Source organism: Liolophura sinensis, chromosome 1 (genome assembly GCF_032854445.1).
Source record: "Liolophura sinensis isolate JHLJ2023 chromosome 1, CUHK_Ljap_v2, whole genome shotgun sequence".
Taxonomy (NCBI): domain Eukaryota; kingdom Metazoa; phylum Mollusca; class Polyplacophora; order Chitonida; family Chitonidae; genus Liolophura; species Liolophura sinensis.
Genome location: NC_088295.1, coordinates 9,053,514 through 9,077,898, shown reverse-complemented (window position 1 = coordinate 9,077,898; position 24,385 = coordinate 9,053,514). Strand labels below are relative to the sequence as shown.

Genomic DNA, 24,385 nt, shown 5'->3' with positions numbered 1-24,385 from the left:
CCTGCCGTCAATTCATTACCTTTTCAGGCGGATCACTGGACACAAACCATGTCCGCCTTGTGTCGATAATGGGGTGGTGTCGCGTAAATCAGCCGTGTTGGGTGTGGAGGTGTTGACTGACCTGTCAGCCTCGCTGTAATGCCACTGTGACCAGCAGTTGTCGTACCAGCACAACACCGAGAACGCCGATTCACTTTATTTGAGTCCCTCTACCACCCGTTTACCGCACTGCTGCTGAGCACTTACTATTTTAAGATGCATGGAATTGTACCTACAGGCCATGCATGAATTGGCTTTACTATCAGAAACGTGGGCTGAAATCAAGCTTGTTATCCCGACTGGTGAGCCAATGGGGCAAATGTGCCGCTCAGACTATGAACGATTCGAATGACACCGACTACTTTCACAAGGGGAACATAGCTAGAAGGGTTAGTCTTCGCTAAAGTAGCTCAATCTGAAGCTAAATGTAAGTATGATGGATATGGGAAGTGTTTAAAATGAGGGATTTCCCAAAAGGGGTCGTGTTAATTTGTTCCTGAAACAAGCAGGGCTCTTACTCCCCGTGGAGGTGCGCATGTCGTTATGTAAAGTCCAAAGTCCGTTATGTCATACATTGCAGCGGCGTATCTGTCTACAGTCATCATCTCGAGCTCTGTCCATCTGTTTGGCGGAGTTGGCTGACATATCGTGGTGAGACATGTCGGAAGCCCAGACAGTTATCGTCGACTTATCGGAACATCGTGTCCCTTGGAGTTATTTTGGTCAAAGAGCAGGATGTGTTGTTAATGTTGTTGTCCTTCAGTTGTGTAATTGTGTGGTGATGGTCCGAACCCGGGGCCTATGACGCTTCATCATGTAATACGCCCATACTAGCAATCTATCATTACTATACCCACCGGGTGTTTCATGTAGGTAATAACATGCGATTTAATTCATGGAATATGAGAGCAACCATACGGTGAAAAAATGAGGAATTATAATGGGAAAATGTAACAGCTTTATATACACATGCTAATAATTATTATATTATTTCATTTCATGCTTAGGCGCATTTGTGCGGATCCATTAGAAGGGCCCTTGGGGATTTATTTGGCATGGTGTATCAAGGGAGAGCCCCACAGCATATGGCAGCCTTCGCGGAGGGACTGTGGAACACGATAGAAGCAGAGCGTGAATCACCCGACTGTGCCGCACGATATATGAGCTAGATAAATTAGAGCTTATTCGGTGAAACCCTGGACAAGATTTACCGTTAGACGTCACGGGTGCTGCTGTGAAGTAGCGGATAGGATCACCCCGCAGGTGAATACCCGCCTTCATCTTGAACCATTCATTGCATTACATCGCTCTGGAACTGCCTAGACGTTCTTAAAGCCGATATAAAGCAGCGGTCTTCGTATATCTGGATTAAATAGTGTGGCGTAGAGCCTTACATTACACCGAGAAGTTTACTTAACAAAAACATGCTGTAAGGTGGATGTGGAAAAGTGGGGGTCTCGTTATGTGATGACATCATGACGCAGACGTGGACTACGTGCTTTGTACTTGGATTTCTCGCCAGTAAGTATCTCCCAGTAAGTTTTACATTACTTTGTTAGCTATGACATACTCTGTGAAATGCACAGTGTTGTTTGCAAATCTGCTTGGAAAATGTTTACTTATATTCACTTCCCCTATCCGTTACGTATGTTTTCTTGCACCATATAGGTTAAGATTCGGATCGCCGAGCTTTATGCCTACTTTTGTTGTATAAGTTTTAAACACCTGTGACAAGTGCTAGCAACAGAAGTGCTATGATTTGTTTTTTAAATAATAAATTGTCAATACTGTAAATAATTGCGTAAAAGCATAAGCGCCCCAAAATTCACAACAAATAAGCATTTGGAATAAATTATATGTACTCGCAAACTGATATCAATGTGTAAAATTTATTACTAAAAGAAAACCTATCTATGGTGTGTTTCAAATGACCATCGATATTGCTAATTCGTCTCAGAAATCATTTGTTGTTGCAAAATTTTATCCGCAAAGTTACCTTTCCATAAGACATGAAAGTTATGCAGAAATATAGCATCTTGAAAAACTTTTACCAGAGAATGATGTTCACAGTGACTACTCATGAAAAATTCACCGTAGTAAAATTCACGTGGTGTTGTAAAACTATGTCCCGAAAAATGATCTTTTTCCTCACAAATTTCCCTTTTGCAAGTCGTCCGGGATTGCAACTATGGATGCAGTAATGTCTAGAAATCGGTGTATCATAACATTTCGTATTTTCTCTGAAAAATAAAATATATGAACTTTTCTCCGCAGAGCTGCTTCTCTGGCTGCATGCGCGATATCCTATACTTACTTGTCTCTCGTAAAGAGATGTAATATGGTATTTCGCAAATAATGCTGTTTTTGTATCTAAATGTCATCGATGAACCAGCAACAATCTTTCCTTCTAGAACTTTTGCGAAACACTTTCTGACATTTAAACAGCACCATCACTTGTTGGCAACCCGTCTATATTGCAAATGTACAGCATGCAAATTTGATACTTTGCCGAAAGCTGTAGCTTGTTCGTTTTGATGGCATTGATTTTCTATCTATTTTCGTTTCATGCAGACACTTTATTTATATTAAAGCAATAAGCAATCCAAAGTCTTTCCATTCACCTGGAAACCATTTTGGTTGAGAAATAAATCTTAATTTCGCCAATTTAATTTATATAACATGCTGACATTATGTTTATCTCTGGGAGGCCTTGCGGTTCCAAAGTGTTTTAGTTACCTGTAATCAAACAGCTGAAGGTATTTATTGCGACTCTTTGATACACATGTAATTAGTAATTCTCTGTCGTTGCGTAATGCGTCATTACAATCTCATACAGAAAATTAGCAATGAATGACGAAGCTGTGTAGACATGGACATTTCTTTTCCGCAATATTCTTTGAAGCAGTAAATCGATATGTTTGTGTAATCTGAACACCTGTGATTAACGGTACAAATCTGTCTTTGTTATCCCTATCATCATTATACAGATTATATCTCATCCACTTAAATATACCGCCAGATGAATGGACCCAATCCTGCATGTTCAGCTTTGTATACCCCATTACCTGGATCTATGGACAACTATATATACCAGAACTGCTTAATGCCCCACAGATCCGCATTAAATGCAAAATAAATGTAAACAGAAATCAGGCATAAGCGTTTTCTTGCATTCAAGTTCAGAAGCAAAGCGACGCTGTGCTTATAAATACATTTAATTGTTTGATAGATAACCATTTGAGCAAATGTTTGTTTACAACAACACATCAGAGTGCTCTTGATCAAATAAAACCCTTAATTGGTATTCATTTTTAGTCAGTTCTTAGTGCTCTTTTGATCACATTTTTGTACTTGTTTAACATTATAGTCAAACTACTGGTTAGAGATACTCCTGTGTACATAGTCCTGTTTTTGATAGTTAGTCATTTGAAGAAATGTTTGTTTACAGCCACTCTTCAGAGCGTTCTTCATCAAGCAAAGCCCTTAATTGCCATTCATTTTTAATCAACTAGCTCCTAATGCTCTTTTGACCACATTTTGCTCTCGTTTAGCATATTAGTCAAATTACTTATTAGAGATGGTCCTGTGTAAACGTTTTCCTCAATCTTCGTGAAAATATACTGCTAATGACGAACATATCTAAAGAGATAATTTTTAAACTTAAACTTCACAAGGTGCGTCACCGCGCCACCGTTGTGATTTGATAATACAGTTCCCCTTCAGAACAAGTCTGCACCCTTCCTATCACGAAGCTAAACGTTATCTCTGCTTCTGCTGTCAGTTTGTCAGGATGGGCCATATGTTTAGTGTTTATCTTAAGGCACTGTATCAGATCTTGTAAATATTTGCCCCTTTTGGGTAAACCGAAATAATCAGCAGATTGAGTTTAGTTTGTACTTAATGTAATGTTGAACGGCGAGAGTATTGTATTGCTGTGAAAAAAATTTGGATATGATTTGGACTGGTGGTAACTTACATACAAGCAGGAGTAACATTTGTCTTCATGTCTCTGTGAGTGCTGATGATCAAACGTTACCCGTTAGTCTTCATGTCGTAAGAACCGTTAGTCGTTTGACCTGACTGCCAGTGTGTTAATCTTGTGCAGCACCAATACGATTAATTTGTCCAAAGCACATTTAAAACACGTCTGTAACCAGATCATACACACTGCTTTAAGCTTTAATGAGTTTACCATAGCCAGGTTTCTACTAAAGTATTCCGTCTTAGGATTGCGTCACTTGCCAACACTTTTTTTAGATAGTCCCGTTACTTCCCCGAATCTGCCAGCGTTTTGGCTCGTTTATTTTCAGGACATTGCGCTTTCGTTGCTTCAGAGTTAGCGTTTTCAGGAAATTATCTCTCCCCAAAACTTTCCCCTAAATTCTACCGGGCTACTAAGGATTGGACACGTCAGTGGTGTCTGCATACAGAAATGCCAGGTCAAACGCGCCGTATCGAATGGAGATGTTTTTGTGAAACAGAAAACGAGCGTCTTGTTGTTTCCGTGTACGTGTGGTTGAGTCAGTGGCCCAGAGATCCGCCCCCCTGTCTTGTGGGAGACGTTCAGACTGTCACTGGTCAGAGATCTGTGTCCCAGGATTACTTAACCAGAGTCAGAACCAACCAAACCTTTTAGCTCAAAGTCTTTATTGATTTTTACTTCCGTACATTAAATAGTCGAAATGATTTCTTTAAAGCTTTAATTGTATTTTGCCACACTTCGATGGTTAAGCGGACTGCTCGCAAAAAACGACAACTAGCAATCGCGTAAAGGTAATGAGTAATGCTGTTAGAATCAATCGGCACGGTGCGATTTACAGCGGCTGTCGAACGTGAAGAAGATATACGGAGAGGTAAACGGATGTGTGTGGCGTTCTTCCGCCGATGAAGAGTTGTTCGAATAAGCATCGTTGGAGCACCTGACCCATCTCCAAGTTTCAAGCAATTTAATATGGTTTAGTTTCGCTTAATACAAATCACTGAAGCCAGGACTGGCCAGCTGGGGCTCCACGCATTCTGTTACCGGACGGAAGCCAAACATATCTGTTTGTGTGCTATATAGCCTGGAAGTGTCAACGGCCTTTGTCGTAAACAGACTACATTGCTTTAAATACATTCTGTACAACACATACATTTCGTTGATCTCAGATTTACACTATCAATCAGAGATTTTTATGTCCATAGTTTAGTAAAGTGGTGAATGTTCAAAAACGGCACACTATAGCAAACGAATGGGCATGCAGTGAAGTGCTTTTACGAAGCAGAGAAACTGACACATATTTATAATAAATAAATGTCTATTTTAAGGTGTAAAATATAGTTATGGAGTTATGAAAACTACAGAATCGTCGCTGATTGGTTGATGTGAGAGAGGCAAAACCAGGATTAAGTTCCACTTTACGTGTTGTTAATGTTCAAGAATTACCAAAACCTCAGGAAATCCTAACTAAGCTGCGCAGCCACAGGCATTGATTTTATATTTGTTTCAGTAATGGATTACACGGTTTTTAAGTACATTCTGGACATAGATAAAAAGGGTTGTTCTTCGGGCATTTTCTTTGAACACGAATTCATCTTTGGTTGTCTTCCACCGGAGCATTTATACACCTATCGGTGTTATTTTAAAACTGGCAGCTCTATTTCAAGAACGTTAGTTTGGTTGTATGGATAGTAGTTCGCTAGGTACATGTAATTAGCCGGCTCCTTGAGGCGTCTATATTGTACGGAGAACAAATCAGAGCGAAACTTCCAATGGACACCACGGCCCAGTTGTGTGCTTCATACCATGCTAAAACATGAATCTAAATTTGGTTCAGAAGTAATTTGCAAATTAACTTTGCAAAACAAACTAACGACTTTTTGATAATAGAGTAAATTGTGAGTTTGATTTAAATACTATATTTAAAATATGAATTAATACTGTCCTTATACTGTACCTGTCGTAAGGTTTCTTTCTCTACGTACTCAAAAGGAAGATTGATATCAAAACAATCCGTTTCCAATGTTGCTGGCAATTCGAAATGGCTAAGAAATGGCTATTTGTAAACGGCCTGATGATAGCTTAGCATTTCATGGATCGACTGAACCTTTTGAGTGAAAAAGAATATTAAACGGAAGATGGCCTGTCCTCCAAGTTTCTTATAAGTACGATGCTCAACCTGATGCGGATTGCACCCTTTCGTTTCTACATCGTACAAAAATCCAAAATGTTTCAGGTATGGAAAAAAAAAAGCATATCAAAACAAGTGGAAACATGCATATTGGCCCAGTAAATTATACCAGAATTTTCTTTCCTTCGGGCATACTATCAGGTTTCAAAGAGGTATGCCAGCTGTGAGATATCAACAAAGCCAGGGGAGGGTCAGTAGAATATCGGTCCTAGTTAAACTAATCTTATGTAGTCAAGTCCTTCACGTAGGCACGTTCAAGCGTTCAGTATGAACTTGATCAGGTTGTTATAAGAGGGAATCTAACTCTGCGCTGGATCAAGTCTACCAAACACCTGTTGAAATAGGGAAGGACGCCAGATATGACGCACATTTCCTGTGGTGAAAAAATCTGACCATCGAAAAGGAAAACAACAAATTAAAGAACATCTTGTAGTAGAATATTTTAATGCAGGTACTTGTTACGTTTCCTCTGTGTAACTGTCCAGTCTTAGCCTGAAGTCTACATGGTTCGGTTAGCCTAAAATAAAAGGTGGACTACGTACACGTATTTACTTCTGCTCCTTACAAATATTCGTTTCATTTAGTTTTGACTGGCTTTAGTTAATGTTAGTGATTGCGGCCATGTGTATCCACAATCTATACAAAATGTCGAGTGGTATAAGGACAAGGTCAAAGCACCAGTAGAGAGTCAGTGTAATGACTCTATGAGAGTCGATAAGATTAGCAGAAAGGCTCAAGAATGCTCCAGTTTTTGTCTCCTGATCGATAACCTCAAACTCTAAAAGAGTTTCCTCGTCTGGCGACAATCGATTAGGGGAGTCATTTTGCATTACCTAGCAGGCGTCCGGTGCGTCCAGCTCTAATCAGCGCCAATTCTCAACTCCATCCTCTGGCAACTCGAATTTGAATTGGCTGATTTGACAGTTGGTTATTACCCTCTGTGAAATTGTCGCAACAGTCCACTGACGTCGTCCAGGTTTCCTATAAATACGACATTTGCACTCAGAGTAGGTTTAAACTGGGCAGTGAGCATTCTGAATACGAGTTGTCAGTGTATGCCGAAGTGGGCTGCTTGGGATTTACTCATAATGATCAGAGCAACAAGATGGGGTAATATTCAATATACAGGAAGCTGCACGCTGTTCAGAATCCAAGTAAATGTTATGCGTTTGGAGGAACCATTCTTACATTTGTCTGTAAGGATAAAGCGTTGCTGTGGCCCTTGTAAGTGAGTGACAGACCAGCTGTTGGTGAGTCTGGCTAGCAGGAACACGCCTGTTTGCGCAGGGAATCTCTGCTGACGAATAGATAGAAGCTATCAGACAGAGATCTTCAGGACTGGTTACAGATAGCAGACAGACCGATAGTATTATCACTCACCTTCTACTGTCATCATCCCTGAAAAGTCCTGCTCATTGCCGAATACACCGAGGCTCCTAACTGAATCTCCTCTCATTTGACCTCAGAGGTTCTCACTGAGAGAAGCACAGTCATCCACACTTGGCTGTGAACAAACAGTCAACCACAAATTTTCAGATGAGGGATGATGTCTCTTCAACCATGCACTAAAAGAGCAGGATGAAATATCCCTCTCAGCGTAATACAAAAATGCTGAAGAAGTAAATTATTTTTGATGCAATTTAATCTGTTTACTTAATATCGCCCTGCCTAGTTACATAACGTGAAAACAAAACTTTTTCTATCCGTGGTCTCTGTGGCGAGAAACTGAACCTGTTTCCTCTCATTTGGGAATGTGTGTCTATAGGTGTATAGGTCATTGCGGAGTAAATTGAATAGCGCAGATTTAGTGACTTATAATGATGAAAGCGTCGTGTTGTGTGGCACTTAAAATACTTGTAAGATGAGTCACGTTGACATGGCGCTACACCTGCTAATAGAATTTAAGAAAAAAATTTTATTGAAAAAAAGAATCGTATGCTTTCCAACTGATTTATAATGGTTGACGGACCACTTTAATGACCTAATGGATAGAGCGTCAGCCTCGAAGTCGGGAGAGGCTGGATCAAAACCGGCTCGTGTCGTACGAAGGACATTAAAAATGGTATACTTGTTGCTGCCTCACTTGACGAGGTTAGAGCAAGGAAACAGGGCTGATTCACCCGGTGTCAGTATAATGTGATTGGGTGGGCTTTCATGTCTGGTGTCTTCGGCATGATATTTCAGTGGTGTACTTTGAGGGCAAAGTACACACACCCAATGACTGCTTGTTGTTAATCATGACGTCAAAGCCCAAGCACACACATATAGGCAGATAAGGAAGAAAAGTGAAAAAAGTAGCACTGATTCATCTTGAAGTTACCTGTAAAAGCTGCAGATGTTGAAATAGTCTATGCTTCCTCAGTTCGAACCAGTGAGTGTTGATTAATCATGTAGCGTGTTTGAACGCACGTCGAGACGGTTTGAGGTGCCAGACAAGCCGTCCAGGATTCCATCGGTCTTCACTTTGTTTATTCACTGGCAAGCCTTACCGATTTCATAAATAACGGAATTATTCATGAAGAAGGTGTAAACCGACACTGAAATACAAACACTTGGATATCCAGAGAATGAACGGTAAACAGTTAATATACATCAATTCTTTTTGTCATTTCTTTAAAACACTCACTGATTCAGCAATGGTCTCAACCCAGTAGTTTTGCTTCAATAAATTATTATACTGATTAACAGAGTGATGCCGCTGGTCACTTCTGCTAACAGGTGTAAGCTACTGTATGGTGGCCTCGATTCATTTGACACGTGCGTTAAGAACGCGTGCGTGTTAGGTTGCCATTAATTTTATCAGACGCCTGTACGTTATTGTAACATGTCGTAATACTCCATGGAGCGAATAATGAACGATCGCCTTAATAATAAATATTTACCTTAGTGATCTTTAGTTATTGCAGAGCTGCGCAGAAAGCAAAAAGAAATGCCTGGATCTTTGTGGTGATTATGAAACTCTAGGTCATTGTTCAGGTTTTAGCCAGTGCTTGTCTTAGCTTCGTCGTCGTGAATAAAGCGTATGTCGTGAATAAAGCGTATGTCTAACCGCATGGTAAAGTTATACTATAGCCTGCCAACTTCTTGGTTCTATATATATATATATATTACGTTTAGTGAATCTTTCTGAGCTGCACCCTGCATGTGTATATGTTTAGTGAACAATGAAGATCTCTCTAAACTGCACTGTTCATGGGTATACATCTACATTCATTACCATGCAAGGATCTTTCTAAGCTGCATTTGTATATATTTAGTACCCAGAGGAGATCTTTCTCAACAAACAAATCTTTCTGAGTTTCCCCGTGAATGGAAATTTAAACGTCGATATACAAGTATATCCTTTACACTATGAAGACTTTCTAGCGCAACCGTCAGCATGTAGGAATATCCAGAATGCTGTGAAATAACACATATGTATATACTCATAACATCATAAGGATTTTTCTCAGTAAAGCTAGCTGTATATGCTCAGTACACTATGACAGAGGAAAAAAACGTATCGATAATGTTTTACGGTTTAGTTTTACAAATTTCTTTTTAGACTAAGAAAATTTAAGATGACCATAAACATATTGTAATGTCAACACTAATTAATTTATTTATTTACTTGATTGTTGTGTTATGTCGTTATCAGCAATATTTCACTTATACAACGGCCCATTATGGTGGAAGGACACCGGGTAGAGCCTAGGGGAAACCCACAACTATCCGCAGGTTGCTGGAAGACCTCCTCACGTACGCCCGGAGAGGAAACCAGTATGAGCTGGACTTAACTCCAGAGAATATACTGGACATTAGCCAAGAGCTACCGCATTGATCAGAGGCTCCTGGGTCATTGCGCCGCGCTGGCGTGCTAACAACGCCAATATGTGGTTAACCATTAACCCTGTTTCTCTTATGTGAGTTAGAGTTTGTAACAAACAAAAGTCCACACTAACAATAGTTATATTTCTAACACATACAGAACAACATATCTTTGCGCCATTTTAGCCATTTACATGATTGCATTCCTAAAGTGTCAGTGTTCTTAATTTTAATGTACGAATCAGTACGACATCCAGTTTATTCCGGTCGATGGTGTTGGCTACTCTGATATTAGACAAACATTCATTACAGTTAAATGTTATATTAATTTGACATCATGACTGGTAATTTTGAATGTGACACAAAGTGAATTGAGTACTTGTAAATATCAATTTTTATTTTAAAATCGCTGACGGGATTTATAGATTTTAAACGAATTTATAAATATTATATGTCTTACCTTGTCAATTTAGTGGTTGCATTTCGTGACTTTGGGATGTAGTCACAACAGCAATCTTAAAGCAACACGGCAGGGTTACAGTGGTGATCAGTCCGGTGAAGGGTTTGAAGATTAGGACGAAGAATGTAACGCAGAGTTAAGAAAAACTTGCATATATACTTAAATTTGTTTGACTTACATATTTAAATCAGTGATTCTCTTCGTGTGAAACAGACAGTGGGATTTATTAGTAACTACCTCTAGTAGCGTGTGCTGGAATTAAAGGGTAAATCGCGTGTTGGGAAACATGACGAATAATATCACGGAAGTTAAATCTAGTTTCCGCTGGGATACTGAGTCATCGCTAATTAGATCTCCGCAAATATCACCTCCAAGAGCATTTGTTGCCAGTCCAGTTGAAGTCTTTGTTCCTGATTTTTAGCAGTTCATTCATTCATTTGTGTGTTAAATCGACGATACTGCTTGGTGTAATAGTCCTTCATCCCTTGATCGGATTACAGAGTTACTTCGGAGCGACAAGTCAGTGTGAAAAGGGGCGACTAGGTCTGGTTTCATTTTTAGCTTGGGATTAAGTACTTGAGGAAACTAATTCAAAATATGCACAACTACAACTAAAGTCATACGTCATAAGTCAGAGGGGGGCTTCGTGGCTCAGTTGGTTACCGCGCTAGCGCAGTGTAATGACCCAGGAGCCTCTCACCAATGCGGTTGCTGTGAGTTCGAGCCCAGCTCAAGCTGGCTTCCTCTCCGGCTGTAAGGGGAAAGGTCTGACAGCAACCTGCGGATGGTCGTGGGTTTCCCCCGGGCTCTGCCTGGTTCCCTCCCACCATAATGCTGGCCGCCGTCGTATGAGTGAAATATTTGTGAGTACGTGTAAAACACCAGTCAAATAAATAAATAAATCATAAGTTAGAATTAAGATGCCACATCGTTTGACATTCAGTATACTGACAAACGACACTTAAGTACGACTCTTCGCTTAGCTTCATTTCACGGGTTAACTGGTTCTTGGTTATGATCTTTCCGTTCAGACAGAGGTCTCCGGAAACCGGAACTGCATCAGTTCTATAGTCAGTGATAAGTCGTTGGAGGAAGCGGAAATCAACTATCAACTATCTACTGTTCCTGTCATAAGCATATCGCGAACAAAACATACTTTCGTTATGCACAAAACTATTCCCTGAAAATTGCTGTAGTGAAATTACGCCAGTGTGTTTGCACACCTTCCAGTTTCACACTTCACAGGGCAGAAATACCGATATTATGCAGAGGCTGCCGCAGGGTTGGTCACACGTGATGTCACTGATTATATATTCCATTGCTGTACTATTTCTTAACAAATTAAATGTCAGATGCAGTAATCAGCCTGACGTTTATAAATAGACTTACTTTATATACGGAACTGTTTTTGTCATGGTGTAGTAATGAGACCAGCTCGTTAGAATGAGGCGTATATTTCCACATCCCTTTTCCACATGATTAGAATATTTATTGTTGATCTAGACTGTTGTTCTATGTGGTACCAAGGAAGAGAATTGTGTCTATTCCAAGAATATCCTGATTTATTGTATTATTAGTGCCGTTCAAGTTGACTCGATTAGGCAGGATCGGCAATGAGAATGGCGATCAGCGAACGAACTCCTCATGTTGAATCTGCTGACACAATGCTCTCTGTGTGGTTTGTAAACACGCAACGTTCCGAATGAATCGCCAAATCACATGCTTGAAATTACCGCCATTAGGTGGTTGCATGGAACCGGCTGATATCAACTCGTTTATTATCATAACTGTCAACAAAGACGTTCAAGGTGTAAAATGAGACTACGTAACACATCCTCTGTCACTCTATAGGCCTGGAACTGATTGTGTTCGGGGAAATTAGCGGCAGTGTGTTGATGGATGAAGGCTATAACTGGTTGAGTTTTCAAACATTAATAATTTATGTCTTATCCCAGTTTTTCCAGATCATTTCTAAATTCATCATGTCTTTAAATAATTAATTACAAGATTTTTTAGACGCTTTGTTTTGTCTGCGTCATGAAAATGGCGTATAAAACAAGTTTTTTAAACTAGGTTGGTAGAAAAATGGTAAAGTCATTTTTAAGTTTTTAAGTTCAAGTTTTAATTTTAAAAGCCGCATGGTAATAGGCAAAAAGCATTGCTTGATAAAACTGTCCAGTGAAAGAGAATGTGATCATGGTACCGAGAAAGGCTTAAGCGTACTAGTTATTGTTTGTTACATATTAACGATATGGCGAGTTCAACCCAGATCACGTCGGGGAATATGGTCTTTTTGCAGTACATACACAGCATAAACCGCCTGTTCTGCCTTGTTTGTAAACTCCTCTTGGAACCTAGTCATCTGTTGTAAAATGGTATCTTTCATTTAAGCAGAATTCAAGCAAGGTTACGAACAGTGGGAATAAAACTCTGATTAAAGTGCAAAATGTTAGTTATCACCAAATGTCAGTTATCACCAAATATCAGTTATCACCAAATGTCAGTTATCACCAGTTTTGATTGTCGCTACTTTCCCCTCACTTTCACATTGTTTTATGAAAAACAAAAGTGTTTCCAAAAACAATTTATTGTTTTTTGTTTTAAACTGAAGGCACGCAGATTCAAAACATATTACATTGTTTTAATTCCTCGGTCTGTCAACAGTATAGATCATAATGGAACATAATTTACATACTGTTTCTGGTTTTGTCTATGGGCGTTGATTGCTTTCCACCGGATTGTTACATTAGCTGTGTAATCATGGATGTAATCATGGATGATCAATCGAGAGAAGTAAACACTCAGTGCTGATCACGATCCCGATGGCAATCTTTGCATCTCAAATAGGAGATGTTTTATTGACATTGACAGATGCCAAGCAGTTGGGAATCACAGTGTAGACCTATAGCAGTCAAACAAAGTATGTTGATATAATTGCTATATTGCTCTATCGCAATAATTAGTGCTTACAACTACGAGCCTTTGTCCGATGTCAAACCGATCAAAATGTCAACACACTCCTATTAACTGATATACAAAGTAGATAACGTTTTCGTATTGGCATGATTCACATACTTACTGAATTGATGGTATTATTATTTAACTGACAGGTAATCAAGTGATTAAACGAGAGCTCTCCAAATTATTAAAATAATTAATATCAGTTATTATGACGGGGGAATCACTGGCTTATAAATACATTAATATCCTACACAGAAAAGAGAAAAGCCATTAATTATATTAATGATTTATTGCATATTAGAAACATCCACGATGACCATTATGAGTTCCACTCAAGTAGTTGTGGATGACATTGATGAAGACAACCCGTGTGTTTGCTCATCTAGTAAGGAGCTCTATCTACCTTCATGTTGTATACTTACATTATGCAAAGGATTTTTCCTCCAGGTTGAAAGCTATGACTCCAATATGATCACATTAGAAGATCTTGGTTGAATTGTTGTTTTGAGAACTTCCCGTCAGTGTGACAGATTGGTTTGGCGTTGCTATTGATACACCAGTAGCAAACACTTCTATATGTGTCTGGTTACACTTTGTACGGTATTGAAAAGAGATATGTGCGTCGGTTAGCATTATGTTTGTCCAGTTATGAATTAGTGTAATACGACATCCATACTCGTTTATCAGTTACAAGACATCAGTATAGCTCAGAGACTCGTGTTCTAAGGGGGCAGACAGGTATATAATACTTTATAAAAAGGCAAATATTTGGAAATGACATGAACAGCTGGTAATCACTTAAAAAGGCTGGCATGGCCGACGGTCTGAATAAATCCACTTATCATACAGACAATACCTTATCAGTGCCATGCCTCACTAAGTCCTTTACCTGTAGACTTTGTGTTCACTGATGTTTGTGCACTGTCCCTCTGCTGTGTCGCCATATATTCACCACTTCTTCCCCTTCATATTGCAAATGCTTTTTGTTTGCTTTGTTTTCTGTTTTATCCGTTTAGTTTTCTTATCCCGGGGAATAATTCAAGGTGAGTGACAATTGACCAAAAGTCTTGTTGTCTGTAGGCTTGAGGGTAGTCTCCTCATATTTTTTTGGCATTTCTGCCATTGGACCAATGTTACCCGTGCACAGAAGCTGATATAGACTAAACTATAAACTAAGCCGATTAAAACGTTGCTGAGATGAGACCCAAACAGAGGTACTGATTTTTGAAATAAAAATAGGTAAATTGCATCACTGAGTTTGCATAAAAACGAGGTTTCACGTCAAACTAGAAAAGGCCCTTGGTGGACCAGAAAGGTTCCAGAAAGTTTATTATTATTATTTTTGTTGTTCTTCTTTTTTTTTCTTCGACCACGTGACAACCTTTATCAAGAGTCCACTAAATGTACAGTGTATTCATGAAAATAATAATACAGCAGTATTCCACCTTATGGCACACGACCTGCTGATGCCTATAGCGGTTTACCCCTTTTACTACTACTAGAATACAACTGTTTTGTGAACGTGATGACAAAAATGATCTCTCAGAAGAACGTATATAAATATTTAAAATACTAATTTATCTCTTTTTAAAGCACCCATCGAGCACGCATGTATCTTGGAAAATGTACAATTCAAAGCAAAGCAATACATTTTTGTTGTAAAGGCATGCATTCTTTTGGGGGGTTTTTAATGTGTGTTGCATAGAAAGTACTAGTATATATAGACCCATACATGGGATTCTATGATACATCAATCTCTTAAAGAAGTTCCTTCACTCGTGCCTGTATGGATGCAACCCTTATATCAGATAGCCCATAAAGTTTCATAAATTTTCACAAGTAGAATTTGTAAAAGTATTATGAATTGCAGCTGCATTTATAAACTTCTCATGAACAAATTATCTGAATTTGCGTAGTGAAGGACAATTGTACAGATGAGGGTTAAAAATGAGGGTCCCGAGGACAAGACTTTGGTAACGAGCTGTCCATCTTCAAGGACATGGCTCTGTCTGGGCCGGAAGTGTAATGTCGCCTGCAGTAGGTCAAGGTCACCACAACATATAGCCTGTCGTGTTTCCTGTCTTTCAGGAATGGTGATCTCGTCTAAGGAGAAACAGTTAATTAAGCAGCTGCTGAATACGTATGATACAGTTGGCCGATTAGGACGCCCTGTGAATGACAGCGAGGACAAGTTGGTGGTAGAATATGGTCTTACCTTGGTACAGATCCTGGATTTGGATGAACGTAACCAAGTCCTCACCACGAACGTCTGGGGGACGTATGTACGTATTAATCCCATTTTGCTCATGACACGTTTCTTCTTATCGCTCAGTGACTTCAGTAATGTAGTACCCTGAAAAAGTTAACGGGAATTGTGCTGTATTAGGACCTGGAAAATTCAAATTATTTATTCCTTTATTTATTTATTTATTTATTTGATTGCTATTTGAATTCGTACTCAAGAACATTTCACTTGTCTGACGTATGATGGTGTTAAGAAACCAGATAGACTCCGGAAGAAACTCACCACCATCTGGGAAGGAATCCAGCAGGATGGACTTGAACTCAAACAACGATCTTATTGGTGCAAGGTTTCCAGGTGATTGTGCTGAGCTCGCACGATTATCACTTGGCCACAGAGGCTATCGGTTAATCCAAATTGAAAAGCACGCGTTTAAACATAATATGTTAATGTATACCATTGATATCAGTTAATTGCCCCTCCCCCCCACCCCCATACACACCACAGCCTTCCCGTGTAGACTGATTTAGCTTGGATCACAAGCTTTGAAATAATAACATCTTGAGTTCGAATCCCACAGTTACTTGTGAGGAAGTATATTCGGTATAAGGCAAGGTGTGGTTATTTTCTTGAAGCCCGTTTACTTCCTCCGACGTCGTGGAAATGAAAACTCCTGAGCACGACCTAAAACTCAATTAAATCAGCTTGGCCTGCTTGTTTGGCGTAACATATAAGTGCAGACAAATTTTGTTCTTTAACGACATTCTCCATTTTATTCTTTAAAGAGTTTTAAAGTTAGATGCTATGAATTGTCAGTTATATATAATTCAATACATTGCACCGAATATTCGCTCTGTAAACCATAGTTGGGAAAAAAGCCATCTCCTCGCTGACTTTTCAGCGACAGATGCCTAACACTGATAAGACTTGTTTTCTGTTTTTGTTTCTTTGTTCAGCGTTGGAAAGACATTCTGCTCAGCTGGGAGAATGAATCCAGCGCATTTGCCAATATTTCTTCGGTCCGCGTGCCAAGGAATAAAATATGGATGCCAGACATAATGCTGTACAATTAGTAAGTTCTCTCAGTGCTGATGTTTCCGCGAGACTACCGGGTAATGGTAATGTGACAGGTAATGTAAGTACCTGTCACATTTCAAGTGCCCTAATGGTCACAGAATTACCGCAATCGTTGATGCGAAGTTGTTGAAAGAGCAATTATACGTTTCTCTCGCTGCTGGACGTGTGACTTCTTTAGTGACAGGAGCAATTTTCACATCTTTTGATTCTTTATTCGTACTTCTGTTTAACTAGCTAATGTGCTCGTTATCGATTTCAGTAATTATTTTCCGGGATTATTTTACCACGCTGTTCTTGTTATCTACAGCGTATTAATTAATTACTCATTAGTGTAATCTTCTTATCTTACATAATATAACTATTTCTGATGTAATGATGTAATGTACATTATCAGTTTGTAGCCCAATAGCTGAACGACTGGTATCCAAGTTGCAAGTCTTCCGTATATGATTGTTTGGGTATGCGTATTACGGCTATTGTCGTGTTAACGACTTTAACACTAACCTACATTCGTCTCTGTTTAAATCGTTTGTAGTGCTGATGAACGTTTGACAGAGATGCGAGACGCCCTGGCTGTTGTGTACCGTGACGGTACCGTTCTGTGGGTACCCCAGGCCGTCTACAAGAGCTCTTGTTCAATCGACATCACATTCTTTCCTTTTGATGAGCAGGAATGTTATATGAAATTCGGTTCCTGGACATACAATGGCGACAAACTGGATGTGGAGTTTTTTGATAACTATACAGGTTTTGATCTGACTGACTATGTGCCCAGTAATGAATGGGAGATTGTGGAGCACAGAGCCAGGAAGAACGTAAAGTACTACGTGTGTTGTCCCGAACCATACCCTGACCTAAGATTCACCTTAAAACTTCGCCGGAAGGTGGCCTTTTATAACTACATTCTGATCTTACCCTGCGTGCTGCTATCGTCCCTCACCCTTGTTCTCTTCTGGTTACCCCCGGAGTCCCCGGCTAAGATGCAGTTAGGTGAGTGAGGAACAAATATCCATGGATATACTGAATAGTCGTCCTTTACAATCCTATAGCAAACCCTCCTCACCCGTCTGATCCCTTATATACACAATAAACACAATGAAGCATGTGCAGTGTGCATGTTCTTATGTCCTTAAACGAAAAATCACACTTTTAATGTTAACCATAAAATCACACAAGGCTCAGGTTTAATAAAGCCAAATTATGTTTAGTCTATACTTTAGAATTTATTATCGGATAATTTGAAGCAGTACTTCTCCTCCAAGGGTTTTTTGTCAAGAGATTAGATATTCCACTAAATACCGGACTGTTGTACTGTACTGTCCCCCCAAAAATCATGGGCAGCACATTGTGGTGGAACCAGATGCTTAGATGAACATCCACTCGAGACACCTTGTTATTGCTCATGGTGCTTCTAGTGCTTATGTTTTATATGATCACTGACAAGCGGACCTTCTCATCGTGTTACATTGTGTTAGCTAAAAATGGCCACTGCTATTTTGAACTGTTGTTCACCTATATACATCTCCCTTTTTGTGCATCCTGTATGTAGTAGAGTTCCGTTATGTTATACGTTTTAGTATATTTATCATTAGCACATTTATTAGCTCTTCCCTAACTTTCTTTCAGGTATGAACATTTTTGTTGCGTTTTTCGTCCTGCTGCTTCTCTTGGCCGAGTCCACGCCCCCAGCCGCCACATCCATACCCTTAATAGGTAAGTCAACCCGGATTTGGCACGGTCATATTCACAGTGTCACTTCGCTCGTTTTGGTCTAAATTGTGCAATTCATATGAATTATCATTATAACACGAGTGGCAGTGGCATTTTTCATACGCACGAGTTAACTACACACACACACACATATATAGGTGTGTTATATATATATATATATATATATATATATATATATATATATATATATAGTATATGTGTGTGTGTATATATAATTATGAAATGTATATATATATATAGCTATGAAATGTATGTATATATATATATATATATATATATATATATATATATATATATATATATATACATTTCATAAATCTTAACTATGACTAATTAAGGCCATGTTCTGCTTTCACAGGCGGTATTTTTATTGGAAAATGTAGACCAGGCGTATCTATTTACGATACCTTGTCGTGTTGGTGATACAGTGCGTGCATGGGTGTATCACTTTAGCACAAATTGCCAACTGTATTATCCCGTTCTAAATGACGTCCATACAATTAGGAACTTTTCTGAGATGCCTATTCAGCCGACACTGTCTGCAGGGCTAATCCATTACATTAACTGCCAATAACTATGAATATAGCAAGCAATCTTTACCTACAACCCGCAGTCAATTTCGTGGTGAAATAACCTTCGTGTGGCAAATTTATAGAGTGACTGTTTCGATAGAGATGTGTTTTATTTCCACGAAAGCCGCCCGGAGCAATAGAATATTCAGAAAGCGATGGTCCCATAGCCTTAGGGAAATATATACTAAACACCTCTATATATTTATATGAGACTTCTGGAGACTCAAACGAAAAAAAGGCGTTTCTCCCAAAAAGCTAATTTAAATGTCATCTGTCACAGCTTACGACTACTTTTCACGTAAATGTTTTGTCCTCATTTTGAAACACTGAAACTAGTTTTCAGAATAATTCTTTGCGAGGATCATTTATTTGACTTCGCCCTAACAGAAAAATAGTAAAAAGCTGCATCTACATGAATTTCTATGTGAAAATTAACTTACTGGTGATCTCAGATATGATTCTGTAAAATGAATATAAACAATCGGATGGGATAAGCGTTATTTGCAAGACGCCAAAGACACCCAAACTGCTTCAAAATAGTTTGTCCTGAGAACTTGTCCTCGGAGTCAAAATGCTTCAGGAGAAAGGACTACGATGGTCCATGCAGTGAGACCATGCCAATGGAAGCAGTGAGTCCATGCAGTGAGACCATGCCTGTCCACATCAGTGGAATTAAAAAATAATTTTTGTACATATTTTTAGTCAAATGTGGCGTTTGTGTCATATCAGTTTGGAGTCGACTTCATTTCAGATCTATTGTGCACTTAAAGGCCTGTCTAAAACCATGAGTATATAAATTGAACACTTTAAATGATAAGATCTGTAAACATTCGTGCGAGTGTTTGTCGTGGTCTAGTGGCTAGGCGCATTGCGTTTCAATCGCTTGGACACACAAGGTGCGGGTTCAAAACACGGACATGGAATTTGTAGATTCGCCCGCTCCCACTGCTTGTCGAGGTCTTAGCAACAACAAACGCTTGACGCCGTTCGTGGGACCATTTGCGCAGTTTGTTCAATGTTCGGTAAAGACACTTGTCTTCATCAACATGGTGTTCACATCAGTTTATTTATGTATTTATTTGATTGCTGTTTTACGCAGTACTCAAGAAAATTTCACTTACCTGGTAGAGCCGACCTCATTGGTGGGAGATCCCGGTTCATTTGCTCCGCGCTAACATACTAACCTCCGCGCTCACAGATGGTACCTGTCCACATCAGTGCGATTCATGAAGGAAAGTTCGTCAGTAACAGGTGGGTGGTTTACTCCGGGCATTCCGCTTTCCTCCAGTCATAGACTGAACACCATGGTATAAGTGAAAAAGTACTTGAGTGTGGCGTAAACCAAAAATCAGATAAATAAAAAACTTCATAAATAGATAAATAAATTAACATTTGTGAGAGTCTATGGGTATGTTTGTCAGTCACCTTTTTCGCGGCTGTGGTCACCTTGTATAGTAAAGCCTGAGCACATTCTTCTTCTAAAAAGTTTGAAAACAGTAGAAGAATTTAATCAAAACGAAGACACATTTTTTTCTCTTTTGAAGGAATGGCAACCCCATGGGGGGAGGAGGGGGTGGAAAATCATTAGTTCATTATCTGTGTTTGTCTCCTTTATAAACTCAGGTGTAAGAGGGAGGGTTTCGCGCATATACAGATATTCGAGTGGACATAACGATACTGTATCTAGGTGATACCAATACTGCATTTCAATCTGCGGGCTCATTCTCTTCAAAATCACACAAGCCTTGGTGCAAAGGTGAAAACATGTGAAGTTTTCTTAAGGTATTAAGTCTGGTGTGACATCAAAGTTGTACGAGTTCATGGGTTAGTTGACGGAGTTGCCTCTTAACTTAAATACTTATTTCTCAGTCTTTAACATGTTTTTAACTGGCAATGTATTTTAATGTGTTATACGCGAATATCACGTGTTGATTACGTATATTTATTTCTCCCATTTCAGGTGCCTATTATTGCCTTAATATGATACTCATCACCCTGTCGACATTTTTGTCCGTGATTGTGGTGAATTTGTATTTCCATGGAAACAGATCCAGAGTTCCACTTATTGTCAAGAAGGTAATTCTCTCACCACAACATAAAAATATGTCAAATGAAAAAATCCTATATAAAGGCACCATTATTCTGTGCAATGTTATTTTTGAAATGTGCTGTTGCCACTTACAGAGAACATTTATAACCAACTTAATTACTTATCCGTCCTAATGGTACAAATAGATTTAAAGATCATGAATCTTAAAAATCGCTGGAAATGCTGCCTTGTGACGTTTAAAGTCAGCACGAACCATAAAATATTGCTCGATAGTATGATAGTTGGCAAATGGTCACAAGTTTTTTATTTATGATGGCTGCTAAAATATGCTCATATTTTTCAGAATTTAGCTTCTGTTTTTCTTTCAAGGGTTTCCTTGAGCATTTCTGTTTTTGTGTCAGAATTTTGCATTTTGCCATTCTTCACACGCTGAACCATATTAACTCCTATTATTTATAAGATCAAGTAAATGTCAAAGAGGGCAAAAAGCCAGTCATTCACTCATAATGATCTTTCGATGTATACTTTGTAAATTAGATTATAAAGGCATGGAATACAAAATAATCTTACACAAGATTTTAGACACTAATAAAGTGAGTGTACTTTATATTTATCAATATCCAGATTATGATCAACGTCTTGGCTAGGATATTGTGTATGCACAGTCAAGTGAAACACGTAAGCACAACGAGGGAGCAGAAGCCATCGGCTCCGGCCAATGGAGGCACAGAGAAACAGAGGTATCCGCCATTTGTGTATGAACAAGTGGGTTACGAAATGCAAAAAGAGGAGAAATGGAAGCTGTTTTCCAATGGCCCTCATGGCCAAGGGTCCATGACGAATTCGGATTCAGAATCCTCCAACTATTCGGGATCGCCAATGAAAGCTATAGAAAACCTGGAGTCTGAGGTGAGAGAGATAAAACGTCACGTGGTGGCCATGGCGTGTCGGATAACAGAGCGAGAGTCAAAGGATTACATCGGCAAAGAATGGAAAGTCGTCGCTCTAGTTCTCGATAGGATTTTCTTTTTTATCTACCTGGGCTGCATCATTGTCTCTGTGTTCACCATTTTCCCCAGAGCCAACAACACAGCTGTTTAGTTATACTGTTGGCGCACAAACCATACTACTAAATGTGTTGGTGCATGATGCAAACGACATGCTGTTTTATGGTTCGGATTCATGGAAAGGAAGCTATTATATCCTTGAAAGGCCACCAAAACATTAATGCCACACTATGTTTTATGTGGAGAACACACCTAGACATCGTTAAATATGTATCATTATATATGTGCTACTAAATGTGCGTCTGGAGTCCAGCCACTGATGTCAACAATGTCTTATGATAATATACGGAGCCTGGACAGCCATGAAAATAAGCGCTGCGATGACTGCAACAAACAAAGGATGACTGTATACTATAGCAACGATGTGAGTGAATCTTATGATGAGAAAACTACCACGATGCTGAGAAGTCGTTTTCACTATTCAAGTTAAGTTTTCTTATCAGGTGTATCTCAAGGCAAAACACTTTCAGAAAAAAACTTGCTGTAAATTTATCATTTAATTAATTAATTAATTTATTTATTTATTTATTTAATTTGTTTCAGTCAATATTATGTAACTTGCAGGACGCCGACATTAACAATCTCATAAAGTCAGACTTCAATGAGACTTTTATGAGTGACGTCGTAAACACGTAACATTGTATACTTTATATCAACGTGATCACAAGGTAGTATGTATTGACACAAGACTAGAGGATGGTTGCCCGTACCAGTGCTGCAATACAACATGAACATAAAGGCAATATCCAGCCTCGAACCCGCAAACTAATGCTGCTGTGACAGTTCTGTTGATAATGAAACATATGCAGCATTCAGTTCTTGTACTGAATGACGACAGAGGGTTGTAGCTGGTACCAATGCTCAAGCATCCTATTAATTATGCAACTTTCTGTTAATACATAGATGTAAATATGACGTCATGTTTATTTAGTCATATAATGTTTTTCACTGTATATGTAGTGACGAACAACAACTGTCGTTATGAGTATCCGTATACAATACCAATAAGGACGTTGGCCAAGGCACAAGTGAACACGCTGTATCATACAAACGCTTGCCATTCAAATGACACTATTAGCAAGATAGTAATCTTTGTAAATAGTGTACTATGTATAACAGTAGCAGATAACACGTCATAGCATGTAATGGGAGGATTGACCAATACACCCGTTCAATCGGCAAATATGGGTGTTCTACCACAGTCCAATACCCATATGTATCAAACTTTTACTTTTTATTACTTTTCACTTTTATTATTCTTTTCGTGATTTTTCCGATGTCAGGAGAAGCTCATTATCTGGCTGTAATCCATAGTTTTAAGAAAACGCGTGCTTAATTTGTTATTCTCTACCTGATAACTGCAATTTCACGAAACCTAATTATGTTGAACTTGTTACTCTCTTACTGCAGTGCACAATATCACGAACACTACTTCATCTGTTATCCGAACACGTCCTGATAACTGCTATATTTCACGAGAACTTGGGTTTGTTTTAATATTTGCTTCCTATGATCGGCTTTGTCGAGCAAATATCGGCAGATATTTTTGTTTGCATCCGTGTTAACAATGAACCAAAATAGAAGTGATAAATTATTAGAATCACTTTCCTAGGTAGTCTTCATGTCGACTGTCAGACGTACGAGTACGACGGAATTTAGACAATGTAACGAAAAGTTGTTCAGTATATTATGTAGTGTTTTATTTTGAATCTGATATGATTGAGATGGGGTAACAGGTGTGTCCTATTGTAATATTGTAAATTATTGTAAGAGGACAGAAAAAGAAAAAAGCCGTTCATATCCCTATTCCCAGAGATAAGAGAAAGTCTAGTTTTGTACTACATGGAACTTACACTTGTGATACTGAGTCATTACTGTTCTTGAAATGCAATTATATGCAGGTAGCTGTGTCGCTCACGTATTCTGCATACAGAGCAGATAGGGTGCGTGTATCTATGGCTGGTTGTCTGTATATAATACTACCCTGTGTCCTAAGGCCACTTTAAAGTATCGCAAACACGCCCATCGGGTTAACTAGCTTGGAACAAATTTTGCCATCATTTATTGAATTTAGCAGCTGGTACCTAGAAAGGACGGCGCTGTCTTTTCAGTGATGCACGCATTATAATGTACACGTCAGTTAGCCACTTAAACAGTGGTTTCTGTTTTTTAATAAAATGATAAAAATCTTATGTTTATATTGTGTGTA

The 24,385-nt window shown here is 38.9% G+C and overlaps 1 protein-coding gene across 1 annotated transcript; it reads left to right on the top strand.

The window, feature by feature from the left end:
• Positions 1-1,263: 1,263 nt before the first annotated feature.
• On the top strand, positions 1,264-22,513 carry LOC135462065 (neuronal acetylcholine receptor subunit alpha-10-like). The gene is made up of 7 exons (XM_064739416.1): positions 1,264-1,560; positions 15,526-15,719; positions 16,636-16,751; positions 17,292-17,746; positions 18,383-18,469; positions 21,020-21,135; positions 21,734-22,513. The coding sequence occupies exons 1-7, from the start codon at positions 1,515-1,517 to the stop codon at positions 22,208-22,210; spliced, it is 1,491 nt and encodes a 496-aa protein (XP_064595486.1). The 5' UTR covers positions 1,264-1,514; the 3' UTR covers positions 22,211-22,513.
• Positions 22,514-24,385: the final 1,872 nt, after the last annotated feature.